General features: G+C 39.9%; 1 protein-coding gene across 1 annotated transcript in view; it reads right to left on the bottom strand.

The window, feature by feature from the left end:
* Positions 1–27384, bottom strand: part of DCBLD1 (discoidin, CUB and LCCL domain containing 1) — a 46538-nt gene that overhangs the window by 7643 nt on the left and 11511 nt on the right. Inside the window, exons 2-12 of the mRNA XM_062572626.1 lie at positions 23379–23591; positions 13068–13205; positions 12431–12482; positions 11579–11651; positions 9750–9883; positions 6173–6213; positions 4679–4894; positions 3804–3934; positions 2060–2207; positions 1854–1970; positions 273–363 (exon numbers count right to left, since the gene is read on the bottom strand). Of these exons, the coding sequence (XP_062428610.1) occupies positions 273–363; positions 1854–1970; positions 2060–2207; positions 3804–3934; positions 4679–4894; positions 6173–6213; positions 9750–9883; positions 11579–11651; positions 12431–12482; positions 13068–13205; positions 23379–23591 (1354 nt within the window). The remainder of the gene's footprint in view (positions 1–272; positions 364–1853; positions 1971–2059; positions 2208–3803; positions 3935–4678; positions 4895–6172; positions 6214–9749; positions 9884–11578; positions 11652–12430; positions 12483–13067; positions 13206–23378; positions 23592–27384) is intronic.

Below are 27384 nucleotides of genomic sequence, written 5' to 3' on the forward strand. Positions count from 1 at the left end.
TGTGGGTCCAAGTGGGCTGAAGAGAATAAGCAGTTACGCAGGGCTCTTCAAATTGGGGTATACTGTTCTGCCCTGCTTCACCTTTGCTTTTGTCTGACTAAGGGATGTTTGAGAAATACAGTTTACAAAGACACAGCATGAGCTCTATTTAAAAGGAAGACTTCCAAACAATAACAGCCCCTTAGTAAAGAGGCTCTGGAAAGACGGCACATAGTTGGAAATGGCAGCTACATAGCCACAAATACCTCCTATGACAAAAACCAGTGTCTTACTTTCGTAGAGCTGCACAGATACAAATTCCAGAGAACAGGAACAGACACAGCACTATGAGGACTGGGACAATTATAGCTGTAAGCTTTAAGCCTGCATGGAAAGAAAAATGGATAAAAGTTAAAAAGGTAAATTACTCTGAAGCTGGATAATGTTTTACTATAGAGAATACAGCAAAAGGCTGATAATCTTGTAGAAGCACTCTTTGCAAGCAAGCATGAAAACCTAAAACTGTAAAACTGCAAGACCACTCCTCAACCACACTTTGATGTCACGTGTGTATCTACACCTGTGTTGAGACCAGAGTTAAATGTATTTTCCCAAGGTTGGTATGTTTTCTCAAACTTGGCTAAATGTTTATATGCATCCTTCCAAAGAGCAATTCTTTCTTATTACACACTAAGTAACTTTCATAAAAAGCCACTTAGAACAACTCTATTTTCAGTTGCTTATAAAACTGCCGAACGAGGCTGCAATTTTAAGTGCTGAGTATCTGGCTCATGCTGACGTGGTTGAAACAATTCAGTCAAGAGTTCAACCATTTTCAAGAATGAGGCTAGGGAAAAATATATCGTGCCCATGTTAAATTCTGACACACTACGGTTTAGAGCAGGGATTTTAAATTTATCAGTGAGGTGGCTCTTGTACCAGGAGTGTGCCTATTGCCACTCCTCTGGATGCTTATAAGGCATAGAATAGGGAAGTACCTGTGTCCAAAGGGAACTTATAATTCAGCAGCTGAAATCTCAAAAGATTTCATTTTCGGTGAACATTGATACAATTTACTCGTACTTCCACACAGATGAGCTGAGCTTGCTCTAGGCAAGAGCAAAGCAACTTCAGAAGACTTTTTCTTACTATATGCTACAACTATCAGCTACCTGATAGGTGGCAGTGTTTGGTGCAGTGGGGCTGGTAGCTCCCACCTGGTTGTGGATCCATGAGACAGACTGTATAAACCACACATTTTGTTTGCTTGCTTTTTAAGATCTAAGAATTACCTCGACAATGTTAAAGGACTCGACAAAGTTAAAAGACTGCAAATTAAGGCACTGAAAGGATTTAGAAGTGTGAGAGGTTGTCTGAGCCCACTTGAACATATGCATCATGAAAAAATGTTTGATTACATGATCGTAACATGACTGTATCTTGCGTAGGGTTGGGGACCTACCGTGAGCAGGATGCATGGTTGCTCAGAGAGAAAGTAACTTTTTTACGAGACCACTGCCTCAAAAATTATAAAATATGGGGCAAAAATGAGGATGATAAGGGCCCCTCCAACAAAATGCTGAAATAGTTCTCAGTATGCTTCCCTGAGCTTACCAAGCATAACAAATAAATCAGTATGACAGTGAAACCAATGCCTAATATTTCTCATATCAAGAAAAATTAAAGTATTCAATCTCTTTCTGTGCCTCAAAGCTCAAAGAACCTATGTTCCTCCCTCTCCTCTTTGTAGAAAGCCTTTTAAACAGTCTGAAGGGAAAACAAAAGTTTTGATTTGTGAGAAAATTTAAAGTTTACTCAGGTGGGGATGAAGTTGTGACGTATCCTGGAGAAAACGTACTGTTACATACTGTTACCTAAGTTAGTTTCTTCCAATGGGATGGGTTCTGTAACCATCCGGTCTTCTTTTCCAAGGGAGGTTTCTGTGCTCTGGCTTGGTTTTTGCCACATTGAATGTGTAAATGAGCTGTTACCTGAAAAAAAGAGGTGGGAAGTGAGCTGCACAGTGCTTGCACAGTGCACTGTAGAGGTGCCCTGCCTGGAAGAGGTGCTTACCCCATACCTTGCATGATTCGACAACCGATCAGCTCAAGCTTCAATGCTATTCTTTGGTTCCAGGTTTGGGGAATAACTCGCACATAACGGGCCACTATTGGAGGGATGAAATTATTACGTACTATGTCACCAGCATTGGAGTTGCCTTGGAATACCTACAGCAAGATGGAAGCACATAATTTGCTCTGTTTTAAGAGTCTGTTTGTCAAAGATACTCCTGACATCCAAATTTAAACATTTTCACTACCCTATAAACTAATGTATTGATAATCTGGGATGCAACTACAAGATCTTAGAACTACGAACTCTGAAAAGAAATAATCTTTTTCGTTCTGACAGATGATCATATTTTGCTAATAGCTCAGACAAAGAAGAAAGATTATCACTCTGTTTCAATTCCTTGCATTTTCTAGTTAATGTATCCTGGTTCAATGCTATCAGTTTTGATTTAAAAGCATTGCAGTGCCCTTACTTAGGCAACAAGGCATAGAATGTAAGAAGAAAAATAATCCAACCTTACTATTTATTAAAAATGAAATATTTCTAGACATTTTAGTAAAATTGTCAATTTTCTGCTATTAACCATGCGGCTGTATTGTCAGTACTTGTACAGTATTTCCCAGAGTCAGTCCAGCACAGGTACAGATAGATCGAACGCAAAGTCACACAGGGCTCGGATGGGACAGGTTCTGCCACGTGCCTGTTGGAACTAAGATCAGCTATATCAACTTCATAGAAAATTTTATAAATAACAAGTCATCGTGGAACACTGGAAAACAGCAGCTTTTCAGTGCCTGTTTTTCATAATTCAGCCAGATTCAGTAGGAAATCTCGCTTCAGATCTAGCAAGTTTTCAAAATCTGTAGTCCAGGCTGAGGACCAGTAAGAGCTTGATCCTGAGACAAACTGAGTTCCCTCAGTCGCGAGTCGCAAAAAGGATGAGTGAAATCAGGCTTTGAGCTTTTGGGATGGGCTTTCAGTTTGTTTTGTTTTAAAGGAAACATAGGTTTTTCAGAAAAAATGTTAATATATGAAGTTGTACAACACCTCCTTTGTCTGCATCAACCAGTTGCCCTGCTTTCATCAGCTCTTTGTTAAATAATTCAATCGGAGCCTGAAAGCTGCTGTGTGGGCAGGCGTTTCGGTTCAGGGGCATTTATTTTAGTTCAGTTACACTGATTCCTAATAGACTTAGGCAGTGCATACAGACTTTTGTCAGAAGAGTTATGCTAGCCGGGGGCAGGAAGTGGCGTAATCCTGATTAACACAACACGGTCCGAACAGAAGCTCTTTCTGCAGACACGGCTCTGCTGCGCTTTCACCGGTCCTTTTGCTTGTGCGAGGAGTGGGCTTACCATACCGGTGGGGAAATGCAGCTTTGCTGGTGCCGTATATGCCCGCACTGCCATGCTTTAGGGCCTTCCTTGCCCAGAGGGGTGTGGAGCCAAACACACGTCCAGAAAGCCTTTTTGTACAGCATTAGCCAGGACATTTTTTTTTTTTTTTGAAAAAAAAGGATACATACCTACATCTGCGTATCTACCTGTAGCTCACAATTTCAGCAAGCCCCAGATAAGCTCTTGTTTCGACAAGTTCACTATCTATTCCAGAGCTGTAAATTACACTGATGAGGATGACCCAAGTCTCAACAAGTCTAAAACTCCTCACCTTTCTTGACAGTGAAAATCTGTCCTTCAATGTCAAGGCACATAAGCATTTTTTCTGTGTTTTCCCACCCCACCTCCTCTTACCTTTTCTTCATTGCTTAGAATTCCTTTGTAAGTTCTCCATTTTGAGTTGTTATTTCTGTAGTTCATAATAAATGTCTTTACATAAAAGTCAAAATTCAGCATAGTGGATCCAGAACCAGTGGTCTTAATCCCTTGTAACAAAAACCAAAATACGTTTTCATTTCTTAGTTCTGTTTCTTAAAGGAACATTTTCAAATGTAAATACACAAGGAAAAACAATGTAGAGAGCTTTGCCTTCAAAGTCTTAATTTACTTTTCAAACTATGTTTGGAATTCAGGGGTGGTTACTTGAGCTGGGTAAAGAAGGGAAATCAGTTTTGCACTGCGAATTTCAAGCTTTGGAATTTTTAACAAAACCCTTATTAATGACCTCCGAAATAATAATTGCTTTTAGATATTATGGTCCATATCAGCAGTCTTTACACCTTTAGCAGCTACTGTAATTTATATTTTTACAACTAAACCAGGAGTTGGCAACAGGGACCTCTTTCACCTAGGCCATTATTTCAAAGGCTATGACTTTAATATTCTATATTGATTTGAGAAAGGCATCATGAATAGTTCCTAAAGAATCATTTTTCATATATCCATGCTCTACTGGTCATGATGTAAATACTTTTTCTAAGCCTACAGCATATTTACAGATAGTTAGCATGATCTGCATGCATGGCATTTGAGTATAATCCTGTATCCTCGTAGGAAGACCAGTCTTATAAATAACTGTGATTTCTTACATAGGAAAATACTATTCCTCCATACAGAATGTTTAATTACATTTAATCAATACTGAATTAGTGCATTATTAGCTTTTCAACTGTATTTAATTTCTTTCTCCAGCTGAAAAAATAGCTCCTATTAATCAGATAGCAATTTACCTGTTATTCTCTTCTTCTCTCCAAAGTCTATCTCTAACCATTCACGACCGCTGCTGTGGTTGGAAGCCCAGGCCAGTCCTGGAACCTGAAGCCAAGCCTTGTCAGGGGACCACAGAAATTGCTGCCCAAATTCATTGGTCTCCTCCCAGTAGGAAGATGCAGTAATTTGACTCTTGGAGAGGAATCCCTCTTCCAGACTGAGAGATTTATTGCAGCCTAGGAGTCCCAACACAGACAGACACAAGAAGAGTTATTTTGCATTTTCATAGCATATTTTTGCATTAGGCCAGTAACCTAAAAAGACCACTCACAACCGCAGAGTCAGATGTTGCTTAATCCATTGCTAACCAGACACTATCCATTAGCTGTAGTATTTGCCAGTGAATCTGTAGTGGATAATCCAGTACCAGAGAGCTGTGGTCCCTTTTCCTTCGTCAGTTTAGCTCTTACGTGCCGAGCACCGCCTGACTACTTCTGTTATGTTTCCCTTGCTATTTCGTTTTTTAATCTCTGCGGTATATTTTCATTCATGTGAAGACTTCTTACATTTTTAATTTTTTCATCTGAAACATAATATTTATGTTTAGAGATTGGCATTAGCTAGTTTTGCTCTATAACACATTTTCAAGATGAAGGCACGCTGTACTGGAAGGAACATTTTGCTGTAAATATTTGATGATTTTCACCTGTAATTAAGGCCAGCAAAGTTACTCATTAGAGAAGCTCCTTGATACTGCTGCCAAGAGGTGATGTCATGAAGATAATAGCTGCAGATAAGTATTGCAAACTCCACCTAAGAGCCCGCAGAACATTAGGGTTCTTCAGAAAAAAATGGCCAGTGTGATACAGTTTCAGTGAAGCTAAAAATAATTCCCTGGCAGTTTCAAAGCCCTGTACATGCTTTACAGTTTTCAGTGGAAGAGTGAACGATTTTATCTGAGGTGACTGAAGTATATTTCAAATGAATGAACAGGAACTTTTCCCCCTCTTTGCTATGTTTATATGGAAATTAAGTTTGACAGATTAAGGATGGTATTGCATCTTGGAAAGCCATAAACAAAAACTAGTTCTATATAAGTATAATGTAAACATATTTTTGCTTCTGTGTGTTTTAGTTCTCTCCTTGTATAATGAAGACAGAATCTACAAATGTCTGAAGAAAAACCACTTTCATTTTCTGCTACCTAAAGTACATAAAAATGGGATTATCAGATTGCCTTTTTTCACATACTAGCACCAGAAATATAAGATCAGAATACTATTTCTGGTTTTGATCTATGTGCATATATCCTACTCCTGTTCTGTTTTTTTCTAGCTCACTTCATGTCGTTTCAATTTTTTATTCAACTTGCCAATTTTTAAAAATTGCTATCCTAAAATAACTGTATTATACACAGCCTGACATTTTTCTGGTTACTTTTCAAAACTTTCGCAGAAAATACTTAAATAAAAAGGTACAATTTGAGTATCTAAAAACGAGGCCATTATTCTTACCATTTGAGGTAAATATAAACCGCTTGTCTGACAGTGAACCACTGTAAGAAAAGAAAGAGGTAATTCAGCCTTGCAGAAACTGGTCATAGGAATGATAAGATACAGATAAATATATTCACTGTAATGCACTTTTTATCTCACAGACTATCTCTGGCCAGATAACCTTTTATTTTGCCGTTTGATGACCTACCGCGGTAGGAGCACTGTTTTACTTCTCTTACTGTGACTGAGTTCAGACCAGTTTTAAGAGTTTTGAGCGTACTGGTTACGCTCTCAAGCAACTCCTCCTCTCGCCAGGTTGTTAGGGGATATTGCTCTGCTTTACTCCTTAGCAGAGGTCCTCTGCCACTGATGGGCGCTCTGCTGGGAAACCTTCCCCCGCTCTGCTCCTCGAACGAGCAGCGCAGGAGCCTTCCAAAGCCGGGCAGCGGGCAGCCAGCAGGATCCGCGGCTCCCCGCAGCGCGACCGCGACACGGGCGCTAAGTCTCTTCTCACTCACATTAGCTTACCTGAGAGCGCCTTCAGCAAAATCAGTGAATGTCTGTTGGGGTAAATCCACACCAAGTCTTTAAAACATCCCCCCCCAAATTCTAGCCTTAAGCACCGTGACGATTAAACTTGATTGTAACTAAGCCACGTGGGCTCTGGTCAGTCCTACTTTGGCTAAAACGTTGAATGAAAACTATTGGTATTATTTTACTCAAGGAGCGAAGCTGTTTCTTGGTCAGCTCCACACAACCCAATATAATTCATAACGATGTAAAATAACTACAGTAAGGGAAAGCTGTGGTTTTCTGGGCCTCCCCACGGAGCCACATTTCTTTGTGGTTTCCCAGTGAGGCGCCCTTGCAACTTTGTTCCAAAACGGATTACAGTGATTAGCTATCTGACAAAATAAAAGCTTGTGTTCTAACACGAAATTAATTTAGATTTCCTGAAAATCTGCCCCTTCCGGTGTCTCTCCCAGTTAGCTACATGCGTTGGTTGTCTCCTTTGAAAAATCTTGGCCAGCATGACTGAGCAATAAAATAACTCCCGCACTTCCGTACCGAGAGAACTGCCCTTCGGATGGACCTCTACTGCTGGCCACAAACATTTCCCCTAAGGCACAGCCTGTGGCCTAACAGAGGGTCTCACAGGGGGAAGAGGAAAATGGTCTCACGTCAAGGTCAATAAAAACACAGCTTCTTCTTGTCATTGAGGGAGAACTGATGGCTACAGGCAAACGAAGCCCTTCAGAGATGAAGGAGGGACCTGATTTATCTGGGGATGTGGGTGGGACGGTAGCTAGAAGGAGAAACTCAACCCTTCCTTCCCACATCTTCCCCCCAGGCAATCCTCCTGGGCTGTCAGATGTGCTCTGCTTGCTTCAAACCAGCTCTGAATTGTAGCAAAAACAATTTTTGCTTTCTTGTAAATACAGAGCAATCCATTACATGAGAAAAGAAGAAAAAAAACCCCCAACAAAACATAGTGATCAGTAAAACCTATCCAGAACAGAAATCACAGCCCTCCCAGAATTCTTATTTATGAGCTATCCTTTTGTAGTTAAAAAAACAAACAAAAAATCACTGAGATCCCTTTTGAACTACAGATCTCTAATTTTAGCAAAGAAAGGGATGAGATTCACATTTCTAAGATCTATAAAGACTTGAAGTCATGCTGAAATACTTCTGATACAATTCTGCAAGTCACTGAAAAGGACAAACTAATTCAGTAAGTGATAATTCATCAATTTCATAACGTGACAAGAGGCATTTGTCACACAAATTTCACTTTGTCCTTTAAGGGATGGTATCAACCTGTGTTCCTCGTTTTCCAGGCAACCTTCACAATTTTGCCGAGCAAATGGTATTATAGGTGATGGGGCTGCACGAGATACCTGTGCAGGTACCTCTGCAAAAAAAGATGCTGCTTCACATAGTAAGTTTATGTTAACGTAGAATCCTTTTTTCAGAGTTAAATCTCAAGGAAGTGCTTGTTATAAATAATGCGGGTTAACCCCAAATCTCAAATCGCACAACTCACGAGCATGTGCTTGCTTCCTGTTCAAAGACAAGTGATTTCACACGTGCAGATGTACGCTCACAGACCAGCTCAGGTTATAAAGTTAACCCCCCCGTATATTTGCACTGGGGTATCCGAGCTGCCCAATAAATCCAGCCACTCGATCGTCATTATATCGTTTGTGGGTTCAGGTCCTCACGTGGAGCAGGAGAACTGAAAATCTCACAGGTAACGGAGCGTAACAAGCATGCTGAAAAATGAAGTCAGGGAGGCCAAGGTCAGGCCTTAAGAGCCGGTAAGTGAGTGACTCACAACCTGTTTCGCTATGATACAGGCACATGACAGCTCAACGCGCACGGCACTGAGATCTCAGTTCTTTTTTGCTTGAGACAAGATTACATTATTTTTTCTTAGGAAATCAACTGTTAAGCAAAATGTTTAAGAAAAATACAGCAAATTTTTAGGCTTTACAGGTCTTCTGCTCATGGTCTACGTGCTACCCAGACCTGGGTACTCCCGTGACGTTACACCAAGCATTTTGATCCACGCCTCGGTTTTAGCACGTTGATAGCCTGATGGATGAATGGTGGATGAATGAGGCGTTTGCCATGGGCTCACAGCGCGAATACAGCCAGCCTCACTGGGAGCAGGACTTAAAAAGTTAAACATTTGGTTAAGTGCTCAGCACCTGACAGGAGTGAGATGCATGTAAAGATAGCTTTAAATCAGCTTCATAAATGTGATCCTGTAACAGGTCTGCTTACTCACCAAGAAGAGGGAGACAGTTAAAACTAATAGTTACTAAATAGCTGATACAGTATTATATTAGTTTTGTTGTTGTTGTTGTTTGGTTGTTTGGGTTTTTTTTTTTGGTTTTGGCATGAATGAAATTGTAACTGTGAAATTGTCAAGAGGGTCTGGAGAAAACACAAGGAGAACAGGAAAAAAAAATAAAAATGGCATATTCCCTTAGCTCTCACGGGCTATAGGGCTGAGGAGATTTCCCTTCCACAAGAAAAATGCCTCATGCAAAATCCAGATAACATTTGAAAATTAAAAGATATGAACCAACAGGAATGACAGAGACAGTTGCTGGAAGGGCTTACTGTGCTGGATAGAGATTAGAGGATTTATTTCTACTTCAGCAACAGTACAATTAAAAGGCAGCAGATAAGTGGTAAATATAACAGCCTTGCTATAAACATTCTAAAAGGAAAAAATTCTGAACATGTCAAAAGCACAAGGTTTAAAAAGTTATCCATTAAATCTCCTATGGCGCAACAGTGTTATTTATTCATTCATTTTTCCTAGTTTTTTTTTTTTTAACTTTAACATGAATTGAGCATGATTTATTAGTGCAACCACTACAGGCATTTGTGGCAGAACATACTTTCAAGTACTTGCTAATGAAGTAATTTGCAAATATGTTTAGAAAAAGAAAAGGGAGGGGGAAGAAGATGATGCAGCTTTATGTGGTATAAAACCCCTTAAAACTTGAAAAATACATATATATCCACCTCCAACATTATTCCAAGAAAGCCATAAAAACACAGCCCGCAGGGTACTCACTCCTGCGAGGGCACGCCGTTGGCCACGACGCCCTCGTAGCGGCTGGCGCCCTTCTGCTGGGTCACGCTGATCTGGCCGCCCAGCTCGTCCGCGATAACGCCGGCGTGGATGGCCGACTTGCACAGCAGCGAGGTCTGAAAGGCAGAAGGCATCGGAGCGCAAAACTGTCAGGAAAAATCTGGCAAGCTTTTACCAATGCTTTTACTTCCGAGCAGCTATTTATACATGTTTTACAGCTCATAAAATTCTTCAAATTTGCAAAAAAATAGATCTCTTTCCAGAAGTCAACTTTATAAAATAATAATAATAAAAAAAAAGCAAATAGTCTGCTTCTGAGAAGGTGCCCTAATGAGTATTGTGGTACCTCTCAGGGACACAAAGCCAAAGGCGAGCAAAAACGCTCATCTTTGCAAAGATCAAAATGCGTCATGGCCTTGCCTGAAGCCAGATGTACATATTCTTGCGTGCTGGCTTAGGAGCTGAGCCATGGTACACTTTAGGAAATTTGACAGTCCCCTGGCTGCCCCTGGGTTTTAAGTATAGTCCATTTGCCAATATCTCAGGTGGGATAATCCTGATAAAGCAAAAAAAAAAAAAAAAAGACCAGCTGGCAATAACATACCATTACGGTAAAATAGAGGAAAGAAAGGTCAGCGGAAGAGCGCAACAGGGATTCCCAAGCTGGTGCTCACAGAACAGGCAAGTCCCCTCGGTCGTTCGCACGGGGCCGGCTGGGGCATCCCCATTGCTGGAGAACCGGGATAACCAAGCGACGGCTACCCGTTCCACAGGGGCCGGGAAGCCCTGAAGGCTGCTCCCATCGGGAAAGCTGCCTCCCCAGTCGCAGTAGAGGGGAAATTTCTTGCAAAAATTCCTGTGAGTAGATAAGATCTGCACAGGTCATGCCATGTGCTGTTTTTTTCCCCCCACTAATCACCCAGAACGGCAGGAATAACTCCTGCTAATTACAATCTGAAGTGGCATTTCTGTGTTTTTTCAGCTCTGCCATTTTCCAGGCTGGAGTGGTACGCTTGAATAACTGGATGAACAGGTTAAACATGAACACTGACGTTCTGGGAACTCAACAACTGCTTTATTTGTGATAGAGTGGGATTTTACTTCAGTGGTATGATTAGACGTACTCCACTGTGAGAGATGTGAAGATTTCTCGGGAATGAAGGGAGGAGAGCCTAGAGTGAGGGCAGAGCAATGTACGGTATGAACCAAGGGAAAATGTAACTACTCGGACAACTTCTACTCTTTCAAGAAAGGGTAATAAATAAGAAACAGTCCAGGGGCTTGGTAGTTATCAATGGGCTGTGATTAGGCAGTGTATAATATTCATTTCATCTCAGAGTAGCTTCTTGGGATACTGTAGGCAAAATCTTAATGAAAAGCCACGTGTACTGAAATTTATTGTTTTTCCTACAAGAGGTTACTCAAGAGAGGTGCACTAAATCCAAACAAGTAAAAGCTGAAGTCACAGGGATATTTAGTACGTTAACGTGCACTTCCTCGAGATGGGGGGAAACCCTATGCAGCCAAAAAGCCAGAGACCGACAGTCAGTAGGCATGTTGGACCATCAGTGGATTTGCTCACACACAGTTGATTAGTCTGTTTAAAAATGTCTCAGTGTGCATGTGCACTGATAACATACTAATATACTGTTGACAAGAGTTCATATCTAACACAGCTGGGAAGAAAAACTAGCAAAAGCCAAGCAGCAAAAGTTGAAAGTTTAAGTTGGGCTGTGCAATTGAGCAGTGTATTCTACCTTTACGAATCTTCTGTCTTTATAAATTTCCCCTTGTTAAATTTGTGTACTTACATCTCTGTATCCTTCTATTATATTCCCAGAAATGTCACCCGCTATGTCTCTGCAGCCAGCAGGACAGTATCTGCTGTAGTAAGGGAACAGAGGCTTGTTTAAAATCTGGACTATAACGATGATACATAGGAAAAACACTCACACACAAGAAATGCTCACAAACTAAGAAATATTTTTAACAGTAAGTGCTAACTGATCATCTACAAGTGATTCTAGAAGGTAAATGTGCCCTTGAGCTCATCAGAGGACTGTACATAGTAGCGCACACAGAGACCCAAAACTGCAGTTGTGCAAATGCATTTTTCTTTAATTCTGTTGTTCCAGAAATGCTACTACACAAGCTTTCAACACAGCCCAGATAAGACGCCTACATCCACATCCAGACAACAACCAGAAGAGTACAATTTATTACTATTTCAAATTCTATCGTAAAGTTCAAGGCCCTAAGAAATTATAGCTTGTCCTGAGATAATCTTTTATCAGCTAGAGTGTGATCATGCAGGATGTTTCATCCCTTCTGCTCTCAAGAGATGTGATGGAATTTGAGACTACTTTGAATTTCAAAGTGGAAACTCTTTTTATATATACTATGTATACATGTACACCCGAATCATGATTGCTGAGTGCTCTGTAATTTGATTCCCTTGTTTTTTCTGGGCCATAGACTTCTATTCCACACTACTGCCTCTCACAACCAGGTCTTACATTATTAAAACACTATGGCTCAATAATATTTACTTCTCAAGAAAACCAGGATTTTACATGTCTTGTATTACACTACAACAATTAGAAGACCAGATGACAGACACAGAAAAGCAAGCCACGGTGCAGAGAGCTTTAAACCCCCTTTACCTGTACTCAGTCTTTGTGTGGTGGTTTCCTCGTTCCAAACATGTGATGAGATCTGTGAAAAGTTTACAAATGTAAATCTCAATTGCAGAACATAGAAAAACAGAAGAATATTTGCCTAAACATGAAAATATATTTAAAGATCTCTCTATTTAATAGTTATGCAATTTTATTAGCTAGAAAGCAACAGATATGCTTTCCCTTACCCTTTTTGTCTCCGTCTTCTACTCAGCATGTTTTACACACAAAGTGGAGCCTCGGCCACCTTCAGCGAAGGCACACAGACCCCCGAACATCAATGGTAGGAATTAATTCTTACTCTCTACAATCCCATCACTGTGCAGTAAGTGTTGGAGCCCAGAGCACAGTGGAGCTTCAAGAAAAACAAATTCATTTTCTGTTTCACTGGGTCTGTACTGCAAATTATCTAGGTAAGATTTGAGTGGCATTTATCTATCTGCTTAAGGTTACAATTGCTTCTTGCACACATGCTATTAAAATGTTACGGTTCATGCTAATAAGATCTCTGGAAATGCTTATGATCAAATACTGGGCTAAAGCTTGCATGTGGGGAAGACATGAAATAGGGAGAACTATGCAGCTGATCCATTAGAAGTAGTGCTTTCGGATTTCACTTTACCTGGATGGTCACTACTGGCATATGACAACAGAAAGCCTCGTCCTGACACGTGGGATCCGCTCTCAAAATGAATAGTTGCTTCATTACTATCCAAAATGATTTCTTTGGGGATGGGCATCACGTTACCACAGTATGGCCCTACAGACAGAACAAAGATTTCAAAAGCTTAGACAACATAGTTAGGCTGGAATATTCTCATGCTAAGTAAAGAATTTCATAATATGCTCATTCTTCTCCTTCAGGACAATTCCAAATGTTGACAAAAGGATTTTGGCTTCAGTCCTTTATGGACATGAGCTCCAAAGTTACCCTGACAAAGAATGGCAACAATCCAGTTCTCTCTCCATGGTAAAAATTCTAGCATTAACATCTCTCATCACTTAAGCCTTAAGAGAATGATTAATGCTCTCTGGCCTTTGAAGTATAACATTCTTAAAAACAGCAGTAACTCATTAGAGAAAAGAATAGACCATTTAAAGGCAATCCCCTTGGATCTACATAGGGTCCACTAGATAAACTCTCCAGATGCTTACAGATCATGCTGCTTTAGCGTAACGGTCATTTAGGGAAGATTAAGATCACAAGCAGCATACCTGTTTTTAAAGGACATGGGTGCCAGGAGTCAAGCTATACTATAAGGCAGTACCACTTACCACGTACTTAGAAAATGTATCCATTTATTTTCCTTCTAGAAACATCATCAAACAACTGAAATATGTAATTCAAGTTTCATTTAGAATTTGAAATGAAAAAGAGGTGGGGAAAAGGAGAAGGTGGGAGAGAAAGAGGGAAGGAGAGAGCACGGCGGGACGAGCCTTGTGTTACCCTGACTTAGGCAAGACTTTTATAGCTTCCAGCTGCAGTATCTTGCAATAGTGTTTGGGACGCTCCTTTCTTGAGACAGCAGTCCCTGGGACTTCTGACAATTACATTTGCTTTGCTGGAAGTCAGATTTTGAGGGGAATTTTCTTTTGAGAATCCCACAGTCTTTGCTCTTGCCTTCTGTCACCACATCTGGGAGCAAACACTTGTCTCTGGCTGCTCTCAAGCACAGATGACCCAGCAAACCCAAAGCAGTTTGGAAACCATTCTCTGAATTTATGAAGGTGTTTGCAATATAAACTGTTAATAAGTGGTATTAGTAAAATAGTAAATATATTTTTACTAAGAGAAAAACAAATAAGACCCTTTAAAAGCCCTCAAGACATCTGTCCTGTTGAGGTGAATGAGAGCTTTGATATTCTAAAGCAAGTCTTTGGGAAAAACTGAGAACTTTGCTTTTTCCTAGACAATTTAGTTAATTTATGATGGATACTCTGGGGTAACTTGGAACTGACTTTTGAGAAACAAGAAATTACAGCTACCACACAGCATGTATCCGATGAGTGGTACCCTTTCTACAGGTTCCTAAGAGCCTCTTCATTACTTTTTGTCCTCTTGGGGTAGTCTTTCCCAAATACTTCACGAGCCTCACAACAACCATAAGACCAGCCTACAGAGAGTAACATGATCAGAGCCAACAGTAGCCACTTATTAACAGAACAAGGCAAATTAAAAGGGTAAGCCCGACTTTTGGCTTATAAAGGCAAAGCTGGGCAGGCACAAAACAAAGTGACAATTCTGACATTTCCCTGGGGTACTCATGCGTTGAAAATGACTCACGACTTAGAGAAAACAACGTCTATAAAAAGGGTTAAACAAATTGCTTAGGAAATGAACTTATCAAAAAGACAGCATCTGACACTGTGTCATACCAGACAACTGCAAGAGTGATTTATTTGAGAAGGTCTTTTGTGTCAGGTTGCAGTGGGAGAAGTAAAGAGCTAACTTAGATTTTTTTTTTTTTTTTTTTTTGAGAGAGAGAGAGAGAGAGAGAGAGAGAGAGAGAGAGAGAGAGAGATAAGGGGGAAGACAAGAAGACATTACATTTCTTTAAAATAAAACACCTGAGAAAGTTTAGTTCTTTTCTTCCCTCAAAAACTGATCCTACGCATGCACAAGAATAAATATCTATATGTGTGAGACTATTCTCACAGACACTCTTTGGCTCTCTCCCTTGTAACGCTTTTCAGTGACCTATCTACTATTCAGCTGTAATTTAGACTGCTGACTCACTCAGCCACACACCTCCAGTAGCAAGTATACATGTGTTCCAGCTAATTATACTAACAAATTACATATGTCACAAGCAAAAACAATAAAACAAAATTTTAAGTCTAGACACAGAGATGTATAGACATAACATGTTGTATAATACAAATGAAAGCCAAATACCCAGAAATCAGCATGCCCTGACTAAAGACAAGTTTTGTACTGTTAAGTAACAAATTCTGTAATGGTTACAAATGCTCTGATTATTTTCAAATTCCACGAAGAACAGTTTTGGTGCTTGGGAGACTCCAATGGATAAATGAGCTTAAAGAACCTCAGAACTAGGGGGCCCAAGACTAATTACCTAAAAGATAAAAACACTGAAGCAGGATCTATGGAGTGAATATTTTCCAAAAGGTTTATTAATTTGCTGCTTAGATTTCAAAAAAAAAAAAAATTTATTGCTACAACAAAACTTTTTTTTTTTTTTTTTTTTTTTTTTTTAAGCGGATGAATCCTTGCAAACTACTTGAACACAGCTCCTCTGAATTCAGGAAATCAGCAGCATACTGCCAGGTCATTTAGACTTTGCTGGGTTTTAGTACAGTTTAATTCTGTGCTGTCAAGTACAGAAATTAGTACTGATACTTCATGTTTAGAAAAAAAGTAAGCATCATCTCACACCTCTATTACTGTTCTTGGAAATGCTGATTAGATACCACTTTAGATTAGTGGTTCTCTACTGCATGAAATCACGTGCAGTCTGTTTTCAGGGAAAGGTATCATTCTTCTCTCTCTTCAGTGTTTATCATGTTTAGAATGACCAGTGTAAGCACTTCTCCAATTTGGTTCACCCAATAATATTTTTTTATGTTGCACAGCACCTCTGCCCGTTTTGCCAAGCCTTTGCAAGGTGGCCTTTTCAACCCCAACTGTCATCTTCCCCGCAATTAATTTATTTTACATTGACAAATTTCTAAGATGTTCCCTAGGAGGATGACTGGTAATGCTTAGCAAATAAAACCGAATTAGGGTAAGACATTGATTTTCATTGATTTTGACCTGTTTTCTAATTTTCATTAGAAAAATATTGTAATTATTTCTGATCACACTTACTCTTTCCCATGCACTTCCATAAAGTAGTCTTCCATTTACTTTAGTGGTGTGAAGCCACAGAAATGATAGGCTCACAGACTCCAAAAATTCCAGCCTGCGGTGTACCTGAATTAGCTGCACTTTCTACACACACAGTAATGCTCATTTCCTCTCCATTGACTTATCTAGTCTCTCTTTGAATGGACAAAATGTGGGATGTTATAGACATTGAAAGGTTAAAACCTAAAACCCTTCAGTCTCCCTAGCATTTGGACTTCATCTGAAAACTGCACATTTACTCACTCAGTATTTTCCACTTGAAATTGAGGTGACAAGAACACACATCAAAAATGCTATTTTATCACCGACTTTTAAGGCTCGTAAGTGCTCCTTGCCCTCAAGATCTGCTCCACCTTGGATTATTGAACGCCCCAGGCCATCTGCACGAATACTGCATAAATACAGTGCAGAGAAGGGATGATGGAGAAAGCCTTGGTTTGTGCCTGGTTGAAAAAGGAGACCCTGGTTTATAGGGCCTTGTTAAACTTTTACTGCAGGATTGGGAGCTGACTCTGGATAAATATCTCATTTCTAAACTTGGTACTAAGCCAGAAGTTTTTATGAAGCCTTTTGGAAAATGCCAGATCATGTTATCAGTTTTTCTTCTTCTGATGTTTGTTGCGAGGTGGGTTGCTTTGCATATTCGGCTTCAGAAACAAGTCACGAATGCTGATCTTTGCTGTTTCCTATTTAAGTGGCTCTTGGATCTCTGCTAGAGTAAGTAGGCAGGATTATTTGGTTTGTTTACTAAGAACAAAGAAAAGATTTTGCTTTAATAGAGATGTGTTATCTGTCTTGCAACTGAGTAGGTGTTTTCCATATTTCAGTATTACTACACCCAGATGCCTTTTCTTCTTTCAATGTCTCATTAAAGATCTGACCCAACTGTGGTTGCATCTGTTCAGTCCACACTATTTTTATATATATTTTTGTAATTCTACATGAAAACTATTAGGGGCTTGGGGATTTCAAATGTACATCATTTAATATTTGCTATAATTAAATTAACATTTAATGCCTTTCTTCTAGAACTCCTGATCTGTTGACACAACCATTGTCTCGAAGCAGCATTAATATCCTGCAAAAAACTCTGTAAATTGTTTCATGGATGTCCTTTGGCTGGCTCATCTGGAGACTAAAGAGATTATTTTATATGTTTATTTTTAAAATGTTAGCAATAGTCTGGTGCTTTTGTCTTTTTCATAATAGTGTTGTTTTGCAAATCCAATGATCTTTACAGCACTGTCTGTTTTATGAAGTCTAGTTTACTTCTACTGTCAACCAGTCTCTGGCGTATTTCCTGAGATTGCTTTGTTGAATTATGTTCCCTTATTCTTTCGGCTTCCCCTAAGAAACGCTGTATCTGGAGGACTCTTCTCTCACACCAACTAGAAATACTTACGTACTGTTTTCTCCAGCTCTTAATTTTATCCACCTCTTTTTCTTTCTTTTAGAAGCAATTTTTTCATCTGTACCTATTGCATGGCTGATTTGTTCTGCTTTCAGATTCCTTGCCGTCATTTGGCATTTGCAGAGATTTTTAAGAAACTCAGCTTAGGTATCAGCTCATAAAATCCTCTGTTCAACTGGGAATTTTCTCCCTTTTCCTGTCTTCTGATGCTGGTCTCGCAATGTAACCCAAGCAATGCGTAGTAGCCTCAACCCCACGGATCTGCCCCTTTGGGATTATCATTAACACCACAGTTCCCCTAAGGGGCTGCATGGGGAAAACAACATTTTGAATTATGATCGTTATTCTCATTAGCCTTTTCTCAAACCAAAAGCAACTTGGAAGTACCTCAGTAGCTGGGGAAGGAAAGGGGACATGGTAAGCATCAATTACGCCGGCCTCACTTCTGAGCTAACAGCTCAGTTAGCCAGCATGAGTCTTTCAAAAACATCCCACAAAACCCGCAGCAATGTGTCGTAAGAAAACGCCATGTTCTTGAAATTTGTCTCCATCCCACGTTCACACCAATACTTCGCTTTCACAGGTGGTCCAAAGAAGGGCAGAGGAAGCCTCTTCCCTCCATCCCTGCTGGGGACCCATGCCCCAGAGCGAAGGCACCGGAGGCTACGAAAAGGGCCAGTCCGTAGGTGCCCTCACAAGACGTGGGGGAAGGTGGTGTTTAACACTCAGCACGTGCCAGCTGACGGCGTAGGAAGGTCTGGCAGTCGAGGTGAGATAGCCTGGTTATTCGGCACTCAACCCTGCGCAACATGGTCATGACTCCAGAATGAGTGCTAACCATTGTTCAGTTTTAGGAAATAACAAATATAACTTTCAATTAGCATTTCCAAAAGCTGGCCAATGAATGCAAGAAAGGAAAGAAAAGGCATCCAGCGAGAGTCAGGGTGCTCAGTTAATTACAGTTTAAAAATACAGGGTCTTCTGCTGCCCATTCTCATGGGCTTGGGTCTTGCTTGACCCCAGGTGAGATGCCCAGCCTTCTACCAGATCTGTGGTTTTAGCTAAACAGAAAGACAGAACCACAGTAAGAGTTAGGAGTCTTTACTAAAGAGCTGTACCTGCTTAATAAAAAGCACAGAAAAATATGCAGTATAATTTGTGCATCTAAGAGAAAAGCATGGGATATGATACAACAAAAGCAGATATTCTTCACTTTATAAATCTTTTCAAAGGTGAGGCCTTGGGACACTGTAATCACTCTGTCAGAACTCAACTGTTAAAAAGACTTTTGGCTGTTAACAAACTGCTCAACTTGATCTTCAGTGAGAACTTGTCTGGACTTTTCACGGGATTTCCTGAAATACCAGAAACAATAGTGTAATCACAAGTTTCCTTCGAGGGGAGAAAAAAAACCTGGCCACACCCTTTATTCAAGCAAGACATTTATTACCATATATATATCACAATATATATAATAAGGAAGAACTGGTTTGATGAATCCCCTTAAGCCATAATGAGGTGTTGGAAGGTGCTCCCTTCTCCGCGCACACACACAGAGCAATCATCAGACACTCTTGAACATCAGTAAATGCTCAATTTTTCTAACAGCCTTCAGTGACTGGGTGTGGGGCAGAGAAAGCATTTTCAGCAATTTCTCTAGCAATTTCACACTAGTTAGTGGCTGTAAAATATGCAAGAACAAGTTAACTCTCCAAATTGTTACTAGTCACTCAGCAGATCTGACATCCACCCCAGAGGAGCACATCAACCTCCTACTGACTGCAAGTGAATGGAGAACTAAGTAGGCACTTAGCTGTTCTTTAATCTGTCTTTCCAGTCAAGTCTAATAATCACCTCACAAAATTAAAGGGAAAAAAAATACTAAGCTATTAATTGGAGAAAGAGGGGGAAAAAAGGAAAAAAAAGGGACAAAAGAGATACAGAAATCTGACAAAAACATGAAAAGAAACTCTCTAAAAGCAATTCCTGTTAAACTTTTAAAATATTCACACTACACACTCAGTGCAGCAGTGGTTGTTGTCTTCTTGAGAGCTACATGGTTAATCTTGTTTTCACACATCCTTTTAACTAAGTAAAAAAAAATCAAAAATATTATTCAGAGCCCAGTATTTTTATATGCTCAGATAATGCAGGTCACTTTAGGAGAAAAGCATTTCCATAAAAGTTGCACTTTGTTCATACTGTGCAATTCCCTTCGCGGGATGAAGAAAATATTTTTCTCCAATGCAAAGCTATACCTTTGAAAGGAGACACTATCATATATTTATTTCTCATAGAGACAACATATGCATAAGCTGGGTTAACATTTAAGGTGTGTCAGACATGTGACTCAGTTTCTCTAAAACTGATGTTAGAGTAGTTTTCCTGACTGATGATTAATAATTTCACATCTAAATCTGGATACTAGGCTAATAGTCTGAAAGACAAGGTCTGTTATAGAGTTTTTCTTTCAGCAAACTCTGAAGAAAATAGTGTGCAGAGTAATGACCCTGAGACACGGTTTTCAGCTGCTAAAGGACAATTTTTTAACAATGACAGTGTAAAAATCTAAATACAATGGCTGCCTCCACTGGTTCATCAACCCCCAAAGTGCTGAAGGTGAAAAGAACTGTACCATCACTTTTGCATTATAGCTGGAAGGGAGACTTTAGTCAGCATAAGCAATGGTTGGTACATGCTTTGTCAGGAAGGAATAAGATTAGATTCATAGCACTATTATGTTGGTCTACAAAATTTGAGGAATGTCTGAAACTTAAACAAAACTTGACAGACTTGCTAAAGGGAACAAATCTCCCAGCTTTTAAGACCATGAATCCACTCATTTGTACGTAACTGCTTCCCTTTAGGGTACAGAACATCAGTGCCCCCACAACGAATGGAGTTACTCTCCACTTTACTGCATGAATCCCAGCAAAACAGTATACTGACAAATGAATCACAGTCACATAAAGACAACGTGTGGGGAAAATCTGAAAGGAAAAGGGAAAAAAAAACCAACCAACTTTTGCCATCTGAAGACCGGTTTACACTAGTTTTGCATTTGTGTGGTATGTATTTTGTGTAGTATTTTGCCTGACCAATTTTCTAAGCTGCAGATACATTTCTCGGTAGAAATGCATCCACGTTCTGACCCTCTTGTTTTCTGAAGAATTGGAGTGACCAGAACAGTATTTAAAACACTGTTCTCTTTGGATCTTATTTTCTTATAATTGCATACCTCTTAAATAAAGAGCAGAGACCCTTTGGCTAATTTGAAATACAAATAATATTCGCACTGCCAGGTTTCATACATAATCTTTTGGGTTTTGCCTTTTAAACTCAAGTCAAATATGGAAATCCCAGAACATTCAAACACTAACTTTTCATTGCTCAAATGTTTTCAATGCCTGAAAAAATCTGTTCAATTGTCCATCATCCTATGAAAGAATTTCAATAGCACAAGTTAATATCTTCTTGGCTGAAGGGGAAGATGTTGACCTGTCTGTACATGTACGCAATGAGCAGAGAGTTGCAAAGAGAAGATTGGGGCTGACTAAAAGGACATTTAGCAGGACACTCACAGTAGCAACGTCCGCTCACTGAGCTGCTTTGGCTTAGCTAAATGCATATTAAAACCCAGAGCTGTTAAGAAGACTTTGAAACAACTAACTTGGAGAAGTCCTTATCTCATTTATGAACTCCTGCATCTTTTAACCACAAGTGTCATTGTGAAATTATGCATTCAGCACTATCCTCACTATAGTTCTACACACATTTACAGCAGACTCTGCAGGTAGGCTAATGGGAAAGTCTGCAGCAAGCTGCAGACCACAGAAACCATTACAGATAGTATGTCTGCCTAAGCTTAATCAGATATGAGCAAAATCTGCTAAGTGTGCAGTTCACTACTGAATAGGCAAATTATAGTCCATACGCATCAGACATTACAAATCAGGCCTGCAAACGGGTGTGGGAATACTTTAAAAAAATAATTATATGTGTTTGATTGCATAATATACAGCCGTTCTATGTTTACAGGCTGAATAATTGCACAACTGAACTACGTAAAGATGTCTTCAGGCAAATGTGTAAAGAGACAAAAATTCAAGCACTAGTCAAGCTTCACTTTTCATTTCAAAAAAAATATTGATTTATCCTTCTTTTCTAAAAGGCCTTTGATTAGAAATGTCAAGATATCAATAAAAACTATTCAAAAATATGATAATGAAATACTAAACATCTACCACTTACTGCCAAATACAGCCAGTATACTTGGTGAAAAGAATTATTTACTGTTCTGAAATGAGGTAAACAGCACGAAAAAAAAATAATCCAAGCATACACAGAGAAGTGTTCCTTTGCCTCAGAACAAGCTTTGTGCAAAGCTTAGATGTGAACACACCACTGTTCACTCTTGGTGAAGACTGTTTTAAAATGTAATACCTCCCTAGTGAAGAACAATAATTACCTTTAACTTCATTTGTGAGAAAGGCTTTAATACCTCACTTGACTTTTATCTTACCAGATGAGTTATAGGCCTATCATGCTCATGAATGAAGAGCAATCAACCTCTCTTACTACTAATATACCTTAGGAGACTTAGGAGAATCACACATTTCACTGGGACAAGCAAAAAGCTGGGGTCACCTTGAAAACTGGTAAAAGCTTTTTGTAGCTTATCTCTTTATTTTCTTCCTCCATTGAATACATTCTGCCTGTAATATCCAGTATAGTATATTCAGCTTCAGCTAACTAAAGGGCTGCTCCTCACTCCCAGCAGGCAAAATTTTATGGAATTTTGATTCATGTAGTATGGAACTCTGCCTGAACATAAAAATAGGCACATGGACTTGAAAAATGGTTTAACTCTTCTAGAAAGAGCAGATCAAAAGTTTCAGCAACAACTGGTTAGGAAAACTGATTTGAGGAAGCCTTGGGTTCCTCCCTGGGGAGGACTTTATTATATTAAGTGCAAAGTTTTAACATATTCATTCACTTATCTCCCTGTGCAAATCTCTAACAGGAGTGCAGACTGGCTGCACATACTTAATTTCTGCAAGTATATAGGCAAAGGTTATCAGTGAATAATAGTTAGCAACAGTCAAGGTTATCAACTCCTCTCTTCCTTTCAGTCTGTGCTTTAACTGCTTCCCACTTGCTTTTCGACATACTCAGACCTTCCCCGAGACTCTTAGTAGTTACACCTCAGCGAGGCTTTAACTGCCTGGGAAACAGAGAATAGTCGACTCCAGTTTGTCATCTCATCTCTGTCTAATTAGTGAACTAGATCAAATGCTTCACAGAGCTCTTTCAATGCCCAAGAACAAAATAGTTTTGGTACAGATCTTGTGCACTTGCTGCATCAAAACCATAACTGTAAAATTCTGCAACTCTGAGGGCAAAGTGATGGGCAAATGAGCCAGCGCACATCACAAGCCCGTGTCAACCACGCGAGCACTTCTGCAGCCTTCCCAGCATTGCTGGTACAATGCAAGGTGTGAGGTGCAATGGCTTTACATGCTGTGAATAAAATACTGGAGTATCAAAAGAAGGAAGAAAGAACATACAGCAATACCACTTTCATTCTTCTGAGCTAAGTTTCATGCAAACTTTTAACAGTTCATGCTTTTACCATTGCCTTATCTTTTACATACCGTGCAACGTTGAAGAGCTCAGGATGGTAAGGTAGCTGGATTCACACTTCTGTGATTCAATATCCAGGTCTCCGATTTTTAAGATCAGGCGTTTTCCCTGAGGCACTTGAATTTTCTTTTCACAAACCGTGTAGTTCGGGTATGTCCCAGGGTAGTTCCTGGATGCCAAGGTCCCGCTGTCTTGGTACATTACCACATGCCCACATCCATCCCCTAAAGTAAGCAAAGAACCAAGGAGGAGAAAATGTATTCTTAAAGTAAAAAAGAAAATACTGACCATGTAATTCTGTCTCTCACACACACTTCCACCTTTTTAAAAAGCATTTCATAATATGACACCTCAGTTATGCTGTTGGAAAATAGGTAAGTAGAAAAAAGTGTCAGATTTCTCTTGTAAAGCAGAAAAGAGGGTTGGATTTGCTCATGAACTAACATGTATTTGACAACCCTGTACAAACAAGTCTCTTTCATTCTCTGTTTTTATGGTCAGACCTTACTGAAACCACAAAGATACAATTCAAAAACGTAGTAGGTAGCCTTCTTCCTTAAATATTTTTCTCCCAATTATCATTCCACATTTTATTTCCATACAATGGAGCTGTCAGGGAGAAGGTAACTGAATCATACATGAAAGCACGAACGTGACTTAACTGCATAAAATCACCAACCCTACTCAGCTTACTTTCCCATTGGTTTTCTTGCTCCACTTATCCAATGTGCAAAGTGCCAGGGACAAAACAAGCACAGTTGAGGGACTCCAAAAGCGGGCCGTGTATCCCAACGTGCAGGAGTGACGTTGTGGTAGCACGTCAGGAGATGCTGCTGCTGCTGCCTCCCTGCCAACCTGCTCCGACACAGGCATAGCGCTGTCGCCACTGCTGGCGGGGGGTTTCACGATGGCATGCACACGTGAGCCACCTCGGGACCCACCGCAGAAAGGCACTGCAGGGGCAGCTGGAGCACCATGTGCAACAGCTGGAAAAGGCCAGTGGGATACACGGGGGGATGTAGGGGCCAAGAGGGAAAATGGGAAGCATCCACCAAGAGGAAGGAAGCATGTATCAGGTAAGGGACCTTGACTACTACAGGAAGTAATTTGCAGTATACTAGTAACTTGAAATTTGTATTTTAAAAGCTTAAAGTAAATCATTCTGCTAAATCTTCCAAATAATGGACACTACTGCAATAGTGGAACCAACGCTGTATCTATGTGCATGGAATAGGCAGTCCTCAGTTTTAGGTCAGTTAGATCAGAAGCTCTGCTTAGAAGACTTGTATATCGTTACCCTTTATTACTGCTAAAATTAAACTGGTCCTAGAAGTGTTACTAAAATAAAGAATCCTGAATACGTGGGAATTTACAACACGTCCTTTAACTGCCCAGCATTTTGCTCTTGGGGATATTTTGGTTAAACTCTTTTGACATGTCCTTTTTAATTACTACCTCTATTTCCTAGCACAGTCACTAGGAAGAACAAACTTAAGGTCTGATAAGACTATTTAAAGGTGAACAACTAGAAATGAACTGTTGATAAAGAAACGTGACATGCCAGAGGGTGGGGGGGAAAGTGGCATACCGCGCAAAGATAAGCTCCAAGCTATCAAACTTTGACTCACTACTGTATAATTATGCTGCCATTTCATGCAACTCACTCAATTGCTTTTTCACAGGCAACATCATTTATTTTGAAGCTTATTGTTTTTACCAGCTTTGTTGCTTGCTATTTAATTCTGTTGCAGGTTCATGCTTGGAATAGGAATAGGTGAATAGGAAATGTAGATCCAAAATCATATCACCATAAAACACATTATTTTTCTCAAGATATCCTTGTTCACACATTTTGAAAAATATCTGTTGTTAAAATTCCTTTTTCTTTTTCTTCCTATTGATTTTAAAACGCATAGGCGAGTGCTAATGATAAAAGATGAACAGGCTTTCTGAGCAAATCGCCTTTTCAAAGGAAACTTTCTGGAGTAGGAAAAAAAATATCAAGAGCAATACTGAGTATGTGCTGCCAACTTTCTGAACCCAGAGAGGGATGCATGGAGGATTAGCAATGTGAGACTGGATCATGTCTAGTGGAGCACAAGACATCCTTGCTGTCTGTACAAGAGACTGGTGTATAGTTTAAAAGAGCTGTGCCTGGCCTTTATTTAAACTGTACATTTCTAGCTGTAAGTATTTACTTTAGTTGGGCTTAAGTGTGTCTATATATATATATACACATATATATATAATAATTACAACCTGGTCCTTGGTTTGCAACTTATCCTCAGTGGGGAAGATAAAGGGAAAGTACAGGGCTACAAAGATGATCAGAGGACTGAAGCATCTGCCCTATGAGGAAAGGCTGCGAGAGCTGGGCTTGTTTAGCCAGAAGAAAAAACTGAGAAGGGATCTTAATGTATATAAATACTTTAAGGGGGGCGTCAAGGGGATGGGGCCGAACTCTTTTTCAGTGGTGCCCAGCGACAGGACAAGACACAGTGTGCACAAACTGAGCCTCAGGAAGTTCCACCTAAGTATGAGGAAGAAATTCTTCCCTGTGAGAGAGACAGATCACTGGAACAGGTTGCCCAGAGAAGTTTTGGAGTCTCCTTCTCCGGAGATACTGAAAACCCGCATGGATGTCATCCATGCTCTAGATGACCCTGCTTGAGCAGGGAGGTTGGACTAGATGATCTCCAGAGGTCCGTTGAAACCTCAACCATTCTGTATGATTATATGAAAACAAAACAAAAAAAAGTACAATAAAAAGTCATGGAGACGAACTCTTGAAAACTCAGAAATCCTAGTACTTGATTTCTCTTCAGCTTGCTGGGTTACATTCTGGCCTGTGTTACCGCCAAACAATGCCAAGGATCCTTTGCGATACAGAACTCACCTCAAAAAAGCTGAAAAGACTCCACTGTCCTGGTAAGACCCTGACAACTGCACAAATTCAGATCATTATATTTCTGTAGCAAGTATATGGGCAGAACTGCACCAAAGACCTCAGCCTTCTGTCCTCTTCTGTGGAGGTTATTCAAGGTCTTGTTCCCAGGGAAACTCCCTTTTCAAAATTTGTCTTTGAACCAGCATTGAAATGAATTAAAGCCAGGACAGCTCTTTTGCGCTAAGAAAGTATAAAAGCTATCTATTTCCTGACTTTTCACTAATGGAATCTGCACAGGACAGTCATTCAAATGCTCATGCTGATGAGAGACAAGTGCAGCATCACCTTATGTCTGTAACTCCTCTTGCTGCCTCTGTCCTGCCAGCACACCTCAAAGAAAAAGGTCATGATGAAAGCTTGTCTGTCACAAGCTTTTGCCTGAAGTAATATCTAAAAAGTCACATCGAGTCCTAGTTAAGTATAACTCTTTATAGAGAAGACAAACTATAGTCCTAAATTTTAGCTTCTCAACAATTAAGATTACCAGAACAAATAAAAATGTTACATTGCAATTTGTTGGGAAATGCACCCTAGGGAAGGAGTTTAAAGGTATGGAGGGGAGGCAGAGCAAACATCAGGATGTGATAACTCATTCAGAGAGATTTAAGCATAGTGTAGTGAAAAAGTTTTAATTACACAATTTTAATGGAAAGTATAAACAAGACTACCTTTAGTTTTGTTCTTATCTAAATTTTCTACTTGTCATCATAAAAACTATACTTTAAATACCTCTTGTCATGTTCTTTTCTATAGGCACAGCTCTTCTGGCTGGAAATGTGTGTATTTAACCAGTCAATTCAATGTGGGATTTCTTGCTAACACTAGGTTGTCACTTAGTGTTACTTTTGACAACCATGTTCTATCACCCCATTTGGCGAGGAGATGATGGCCTTGCCTCAGACATCCAAGTTTCATCACTTTTCGCTGGACTGGGAGCAAAGCAGAATGCTTGAGCACAAGGTGTTCAGCAGCCAGAAAGCCTAAACACCTTCGGGTTTAATAAAATCTCCCCGCAGCACCAGAACTTCGTAAAAGCACATCAAACGTGCTCTGTAAACAGTTCCCACGGG

Source organism: Rhea pennata, chromosome 3 (assembly GCF_028389875.1).
Source record: "Rhea pennata isolate bPtePen1 chromosome 3, bPtePen1.pri, whole genome shotgun sequence".
Lineage (NCBI taxonomy): Eukaryota > Metazoa > Chordata > Aves > Rheiformes > Rheidae > Rhea > Rhea pennata.